Source organism: Astyanax mexicanus, chromosome 13, assembly GCF_023375975.1.
Source record: "Astyanax mexicanus isolate ESR-SI-001 chromosome 13, AstMex3_surface, whole genome shotgun sequence".
Classification (NCBI taxonomy): Eukaryota; Metazoa; Chordata; class Actinopteri; order Characiformes; family Acestrorhamphidae; genus Astyanax; species Astyanax mexicanus.
The window spans coordinates 2272501-2281171 of NC_064420.1; the positions used below are offsets into that span (position 1 = coordinate 2272501).

The 8671-nt window shown below is 36.0% G+C and overlaps 1 protein-coding gene and 1 long non-coding RNA gene across 3 annotated transcripts in view; one reads left to right on the top strand and one right to left on the bottom strand.

Moving 5' to 3' along the window:
• The window catches only part of magi3a (membrane associated guanylate kinase, WW and PDZ domain containing 3a), a 200525-nt gene extending 195110 nt beyond the window's left edge, over positions 1–5415 (top strand). The window contains exon 22 of one of the 2 annotated variants that reach the window (XM_022677132.2): positions 286–377. Coding sequence is in view for 1 of the 2 variants with exons in the window: in XM_022677131.2 (XP_022532852.2) it covers positions 286–1169 (884 nt within the window). In the remaining variant the exon portion in view is untranslated. Of the gene's footprint in view, positions 1–285 lie in introns of both variants that reach the window. The other variant, XM_022677131.2, reaches the window with a different exon arrangement.
• Positions 1–8342, bottom strand: part of LOC111194083 (uncharacterized) — a 21013-nt gene extending 12671 nt beyond the window's left edge. The window contains exon 1 of the long non-coding RNA XR_007423748.1: positions 8085–8342. This is a non-coding gene — a long non-coding RNA (uncharacterized LOC111194083). The remainder of the gene's footprint in view (positions 1–8084) is intronic.
• Between the last annotated feature and the right edge of the window lie 329 nt (positions 8343–8671).

Sequence of the window (8671 nt, forward strand, 5' to 3'; positions counted from 1 at the left end):
AGATTTATCTCGTTCACACACATTAGGTCTCATTCCCATGCCTTGTCCTGCGATCTCATTTCTACACTTTAATAAGTCGTGGCCACACTTTCTTTCTTTTTTGTTTTGTTTTAAACATGATGTCACCTTAGGGGCTCCGTGAAAAAAATAACTGGTCTCGATCTTTATTTTTGAGCAGGGTTTACACACCTAATATACAAATATATTATTGTTTAATCTTGTTTCTTTCTGGCTTCCAAGTAAAGTGTTTTTAACTGTAACGCCCCCTCTCTCTCTTTATTTCAGATGTAAAGGAGATGACGACGACAGGTCCACCTGCAAACATCTTAAGATACTCTGCACCTGATGAGCCATCAATGCCAGCATCTCTATCCTCCCCCTCTCTCTCCCCTTCCGAGGGCACCTTCTCTACATCCTGGATCTCGGTCCCAGACGAGCACCTCGCCCCGGCCTCTGCTTCCTCCCGTGGGCAACATCCCTTCCCCAGAGATCCCAGATCTCAACCTAAGAAAAGTGACTCTACTGTGTCTCAGAGCGAGCAGAGGGCGGATCCCTCTCGCACGGAGCGGCGAGAGCGTTCACGCAGCCCTAAGAAAACCAGCAAGCAACCCTACGGATCAGTAAAGGACGGCAAGAACGGCCATGCCAGCACTCAGAGCCTGGACGTGTACGCAGAGAGGAAACCACAGGCGAGGAAGGAGAGAGAGAGTCGCTCATCCAGCCCTAGGAAGAGCCCCAGGAAGGAGCAGGAGCCCGGGGCCCGGCACTATGATGGACAAAGGCACAACGCTGGCTCTGGAGGGGCTCAGGAACGAAGATACGAGGAGGACGTGGAGCTGCGACAGGACAGGGAGACTGGAGAGACCAGGCCGGAGAGCACCAAGGCGACCATTGACCGACGACGCAGGGAGAAGGGGGCCGAGAGAGATCTGGCACCTCAAAGGTCTCATTCCCAGACCCAGAAAGAGAAGGCTTTACCAGAGCCGCAGGCTGGAACCCTAAACCGAAAGATGGAGGAGAGCAAGAGGGAGATGAGGGGATCCAGCAGTGGCCTACAGCAAGAGACCTCCTGGAATGGAAACCCAAGCGCCAAGAAAGCTCCAATAACTCCTGGTCCATGGAAAGTCCCGAGTTCTGCTAAGATCCAGTCTCAGGTAGAGGGGGTCTGATCGTCTGATCTGATGGGAATCCGTCCCTGTGCTCTGTGATGACGTGGAATGATGGGACATCAGAATTGCCGTGGCGTCCGCGGTCAACCGATGGTTTCTCTGAATCACTGTGTATTCGATGCATATTTGCATATTTTTTTACTACATGACTTCAGCATCCTATTATCTTCACTCTGACTCTGAGACGATGCATTGGTGCGTCCTCGTGTCCAGGATGATGCATTCGTCCCGTCATCGGTAAGACCATCATCGTCGTCTCAGTCTTGTATCGTGCCAATCAGAGACTCCTGCTTGAAAGACTCGACGTGAATCCCAGTGCTCCTGTGAAACCCTGCGAGGTGTGAAGAAGTGTGAATGCTGAATCTCAGTTTTCCGGAAACGTGAAGGAATGTTACTTTTTTGTTTTTCTTTCTTTCATTTGTCTTTGTTTTGTCGTTGCTCTTATTTCAGGCGTGCTTACAGTTCTTGACTTGCTTTAGCTGGCCTGATTTGAAGGAGTTTGGGTCCTTGATGGTCTGAACTCTGGAATTGCATCAGTGCAGTTCGATCCTGCATTTGTCCTTGCAAGGATGTTGGTCCAACCAAGCCAACCGAGGGATGCTTACGTTACGTGGTTGACCATGAATGAATGATGACATTAATTAGCACCACTAGCCTTGAGGCCTTGAAGTCTTTCAGGCATATTGTAATTGTTTGGAGATGCAGAGAGAGCAGGTGATCAGATCCAGATTAAGTCTTTCAGCTGTTTTCACACTGAACTGAATGTGATATGCATTGCACATGCATTGCTCGCTGCTCACTTACGTGCACGACTACAACTTTGTAAGTGCAAAAGCGAGACATGCTCTAATGCTAAATGGAGACTCCAGGTTAGCGTACAAGTTTATTGTAGATGCTAACATTTCTTAGCTTAGCATTTACCGTATTTTACATATTATAAGGCACACGAACAACATCTATTTTTTTCATACATAAGGCACACCGGATTATGAGAAGCATTTTAAGCGAAAATAGTACAGAACAGGGGTGTCGCCATGTTTCCCAGATCTGGGGGCGCCTAAGTAAACAAAACTGTAATTCTTAAAAAAAGCTTTTTCTTTTAAAGTCGAACAAACGCTGAATATTAATCTACACAGATTTCTCTCCTGAAAATTCTCCAGATTTCGCTTCCATTTATTTACAATAAGCTTAGATTTCCAGTATTTTAGCGTTAGTAAAAGCTGTTGACATCACTACACTGAGAAAACCTGAGCGTTCCAGTAACCCAAGAAAAAAAAGCTAGCAGTTTGCCCCACGTAGCTTGGTTAAACATGGTAAACACGCAGACTACAGTCTGATATACTCACCTCTGAATGGCGAAAGAGCTAGCGCTGCGGTTAGCGGCTAATGCTAATACTGCTCCAGTCTTGGTGCTGGAGAAACTTTACTCAAACTCCTGTATAACACTGTACTCCAGTGGAGTTTCTTTACTGCTCTGTAATACCTGACTGGTAAAATTCATAATATAAGGAGCACCGGATTATAAGACGCCCACTCGATTTTTACATTTTTAGGAAAATTAAAGGATTTTAAGTGCACCTTATAGTCCGAAAATTGCAGTAAACGCTGGAAACCGCATACATGTTGGAGGATGAGAAACATAACTGCTCTCTGATTGGCTACACCGAAACTTGACTTAAGCTCAGTGTGAGAACATTAGAGCTTTATATGACCCTGTGCATCTTCCATAGCACACTGTGTTTACCGCTGTGCAAAATCTGCATCAGAAAATCAGCATTTCAGAGTTCAGTGTGAAAACAGCTTTAGCCTAGCGTCTCTGTGATCATTTATCATTAGATTTGCAATTAAGACCAGGATTAAAACATTAACCATGGTTTTGTTGGAAAATCTGCTCCTGGTGTTCAGGCTGGACTTTAGTTAGCAGCTTTGCGACGTATTTTTAGTTTATTTTTTTAAAAGATCAGTCTTTAAAAAGGACCAGACACTGTATTGTTTACTACATGCGTGTTTATGAAGAAGCCTCTGTTATTTATTGCGATGAAAAAGAATTATATAGCTATTTGCAATCATAAATATATATAAACGCTGTGCTCTGACTTGGATTTAAGAGCTTGCTTCATCTTTTTAGCGCAGCGGCTTTAGAATCGCTCACTCTGCGCACTACACGCTTAAGGGTATGTCTTTTTTTTACGTTTTATGCTGTAGCTTTCACAATTACACTGTTATACAGAGAGGTGGGTTGATATATTTGGATTTTTAATATTAATAAAACATGAAATGAAGGTAAAAGGTATTGGGAGTAAATCAAATCATATTTTTTCATACAGTTTTACATATATATTTTTTGTCCTGTTTTTTTTTATTATTATTATATCTGTCACAACACTTACCGAACAACTTTTTTGTGTGTTGTTTTTTTGTTTTTTTTTATAATGCATTGCTGACCTGATCCTAAAACTTCTTGGGGAAAACCAGGACCAGTGAAGATATTGTAATATTGTTATATAGATTTAAAACTCAATGAAAATGCAATGAATGGTAATATTTTGACCTAAGCTCATGTAGCTCCTCAGATGTAGCCCATTTGACTGTGTGTCTGTGTGGACTATGTGGACAGCACCCCCCATATATATATGTGTGTGTGTGTGTGTTTGTGTGAAAAATGGCCATGTACATATAATTGGCATTCTGTCACAAACATATCAAAATGTATTAAAAACAGTTGCTTTATTTCTGTATGTTTAAATATCAGTGTAATTGTCAGTACATGTCATTATTGCTTTTTATTACCTTTTTTTTGTTTGTTTTAATTTTTTTGAGAAGGGGGTCCAAACAAGTGGCAGCTTTGATGTTTTTGATGAGTTAGTGAGTTTGTTTTAATCATTTCTACACTTTGCTTTTAGTTGCACACCACTCTCTTTCTCTCTCTCTCTCTCTTTTTTTTTTTCTTTTTCTTTTTTTCTTGACACAATAAATGAGAAAAACGTATACTCTTACTTTTTTAACAGGTGCTACAAAGGGTTCTTTGAGTGATGCTTAATAAGAACCACCTTTGGTTCCGGTAAACATTTGTCTTAAATGGGCACTAAACCCCCTAATTTTTGCTCAAATTTAAAAAAGTAGTAGGTAGTTTGTGAGGGGCCCTGAGTGATGTATGGGTTTAGAAGTAGGGCAGAAAGGAGAGCTGATTGGCTGAGCTATAGCACAGTTAAACCTGAGAGGAGCTGCAGAGGCAGAAAATTACCACAATAAAATCGTTTTTAAAGGTTAGGAAATATTTCTTAAAATTTTAAGCACGACTGAACACATTTTAGCTGTTAACTGTTAAAGGAAAAAATATGGTTTCGGGTTCAGTGGCTCTCTAAAAAAGACATTAAAGATATTTAATTAAGCTGGTAATACATATGTACATATGTCTGATTGGACGCTGCCTAACACTACACGCCTTCTAAATAACATCCTACTCAAATACATGCAGGCCTGGGCCAGTGATTTTAAATGTGTGGGCTGTGGCTCCCCCAGTGGGCTGCAGGGGTACTGCTAAGGGGACATTAGCCAAAAACACAATGATTTCAGCAAATATATTAGTGCATCTAAAATTTGAATATCATTGAAAAGTTACTTTATTTCAGTATTTCAGTATTTTAGAGAGTTATATATCAAGTAAAAAAAATAAGTGCATTGTTTCATGCTTCCCTCTGCTGACAACTTTTCTGAAGATGCTGATTTCATTTTCCAGCAGGATTTGGCACACTGCCCACACTACTAAAAGTACCAGTCGGACCTATATAATATTCTAATTTTCTGAAACACTGATTAAATGTGTTTAATACATCTATATAATACATACGTTTCACATGTTAAACTGAATTACTGAACTATAGTACATTTTCAACGATATTCAATGATAATTCTAATGATATCATATAGTACTATGAAGATTATTTGCATAAATTAACATTACACATACATAAAGCTTGTTGATTGGTCAGGCACAGCAGAGTCTCATGACTGACAAAGATAATAATTGAATGTAGGACATATTATTGTATTGGAATTTTAAATTTAACCATCACAGCTAAATTACGAGTGTCTCAGTTGTTGTATTCTACTCTGGGCTTGGCACACGATTACTGCTAAATGCAGTTTTTTTATTGGTGAAGCAGAAAAACACTCAAGAAATGAGTATACATGCTTCTTTCACTTTCACTGACTTTTATTTTAGTGTGCTTTAGTGGTGACTTAAAGTGCAAATTCCACTTCCTAAATGTACGAGGAGCCCACAATGAAGAAATGCTTGCATTTAAAAAAAATGTTAAATTATAAAACCATTTTTTTATAACTGTGCATCACTCAGAAAACCCTTTGTAGCCTCTTTTTAATTTTAAAAGGTAAGCAGGACACAGAGCCCGAGCTTACCGTCTATCATGAACAATTGAATTGGTTTTGTGTACAACTAGCTGGCTGGGCAAATGAGTTTGCAATAAAAAAATTGTATTTATGCCAATGCATAATATTTAAAAAGTTGCATTTGTTAAAAGTCCTGTATAACAATGTGAAGCCTTTACGGACTGCTCTATTAGTGGAAATGAAAATGAAACTGGACTTCTCGTGGTTTGTTTTTTTCCTTCATGCATCTCAGATCTCATGTAAGAAACTGTGGCCTTGCTTTGCTTTATCTTAAAGAAGAAAAGAAGCTTTTGGATCTCTACATTGTGGTAGTTGTAACTGTTTATAAAATATGTACAGCACCTGTATAAATACCTGCCTTCACTCAGACAAAAATCTGTAAATCGCTCCATTATTTTTTTAAGTAATTAAAAAGATGAGGATATATATAAATATATATATAGTGGTGAAAGAAATGAATCTGGTCATGACTTTCTGTTCATGCACTGATAAATAAAGTTTTACTGAAAATCAATTTATAGTGTGTTGATGTTTTAATGTTGTTTGTTAGTTCCTAATATATAATAGTTCCTAATAGCATCATATAAATTTGTCTAATAACACAAATAATAGGGGTTATTAACCCTTTGATGCACAACATGGGTCAAAAAGTGACCCGGATGTGTTTTAATTTTCTATATCTCAGCAATAAATAAATTTAATCGTTTAGTATTTAGGGTATTCTTCAATTAACATGTTTTTGATCATCATACATCCTTATTGTATTTTTTCTTGGCTTACTTTTTGAATAAAAGCCTTTTTTCTTTACACCTCTAATGCACAACATGTGTCAAAAATGAAAACATTAATTTTCTAGTGTTTCTATGATATATCTTAGATATAGATTAATTTAGTCATTCCTAATTTTAAGTATTTCTCAATTAAATTTGTTATTTTGATCATCATAATCATAATCCATATTTTATTTTTGCCTTTCTTACTTTTTTAATAAAAGCCCTTTTTTAATCAAAAAGGTGTGTCTCTTATTAACTAAGATGTTGTAAAAAAAAACCCTCAAAAATCAGAAACTTAGCAAAAAATAATAAAAATGCATCTCCCTCACATTTTATTACAATTAGGCAAATCTAAATAATTTTAGTAATTCTAATTGACCTAAAAAAATAGTGTTATGTAAGCTTCAACTTGTGAAAAGGAAGTATACTTACATACATTAAAACTATGTTCAAATTAGGTAAAAAAAATACTTTACATTATCAATATATTATTTAGAAAAATACACACAAAATATATTTTCTGTATTTTCATAAAATGTATTTTTTAAGCAATATGCTTTAAATTACTTTGTGTTGACAGAAAAAAAATAGCATTAAATACTGCATAAAGTGCACTTTAGTGTTGTTTATCTTTTTCCAGTAGCATTAATATGTGGCAACGATATGTGCATCAATACTCAGAGTAGTACAAATTTACAATATACTTCAAGTGTATTAAAAATGATGTTTAAAAAACACATACTTATATGTACTTAAGTTTGCAGAAGTTATATGAAAAAAGTACTCAAAAGTACAACCTAATGCTCTTATGCTTAATTACAATTGAAATATACTGAAGTTGGCATATGGTGTTCCAGAATAGTACATTTAGTATATATTTAGGAATGTATAAACATTAATGTTAAAAGTACATACTTTTTCTATGTTAAGAACATTTTTAAAAATCTATAATTAAATGAACTTAAGTATAATAATAATAAATGTGCACAGAAAATAACTTAATAAAAATAAATTGATTTTATTATTAAGCATGGTGTTTTGTACAATGATCTAATTGCAAGCGTAAGATACGTAATTAAAAACATTAATAAAAACTACTTAGAGCACTGAAAAAATAGCATTAGTTACTTTTTTATTTTTTTGTTTAGTTATTTATTAGTTATTTTTGCATTGTTGTGTGACTCCCAATCACATCTATGCTTAACATTTGTTTTTTTTTTTCATAATAAAGCCTTTAAAATCCTTCAGAGATTTTTTTTTGCATAGTTGTGTGACTCCAAATCCCATCTATGCTTTAATTTATTTATTTTTTCATAATAAGTCTATTAAAATCCTTCAAATATATCTTTTTTGCATTTTAGTGTGACTCCAAATCCCTTCTATACTTTTTTTTTAATCCTTCAGATATGTTTTTTTTTTGCATTGTTGTGTGACTTTAAACCCTATCTATGCTTTAATTTATTTTCCTAATAAATCAATTAAAATCCTTCAGATATATATTTTTTGCATTGTTGTGTGACTCCATATCCTATCTATGCTTTAAAAATGTAATGTGCTATTAGATTCAGAGCTGAAATAAGATAAGAAATGTAATAAAAGTTTAATTTGAAAGCGTTAAAGAGCTAGTGAGCTTTTGATAAGATTCCTCATGTATTTTAGTCTAGTTTTCTAAGGGAAAATAGGTTAAAGCAGTTTATTATCTGAAGTTTTTAATCTATGTGTGTGAGTTTACCTCCAATTCCGGGTAGATTTCGTCTCAGTCCCTCATAAACGAAAAGCCCGAGCCCATAAATCAAGAAAATCCCAACGCAAAACAGCACAAACACGAAAAAGAGGAAAATGCTTCAATTAATTAACAGTCAGCGTGGTCTCACCTGTTCAAGGCCTTTAATTGTCTCTCACGCGCACGCTCCCTCTACTGGATCAGGTGTGCAATGACAATATACTGTTTAAATGCATGTAAATACAGGTAAAAATCCAGAAAGGAAAAATCCACCCCAGGTTTTACCACCAACTGCATAGGCGGCTCTGCTGCAGCTGAGCTGCCTAGGCAGTTGGTGCAAAAACCTGGGGTGGATTTTTACTTTCTGGACCTGTATTACCCAACTTTACCTCTAAATCCTTAACAGCTATACTTAAATAACACTAGAATCCATGAGCAGATATTTGGAGATGTTATTATAATCTTTTGTATGAATGCTGGTATTATTCATAACTAATACTCATAAAAATATATATATTTCAACTATATATTTCAACATCGTTTACAAAAGATAGTTTGCATTCGAAGTAAATAAGGTTAAATTAAACATGAAACAA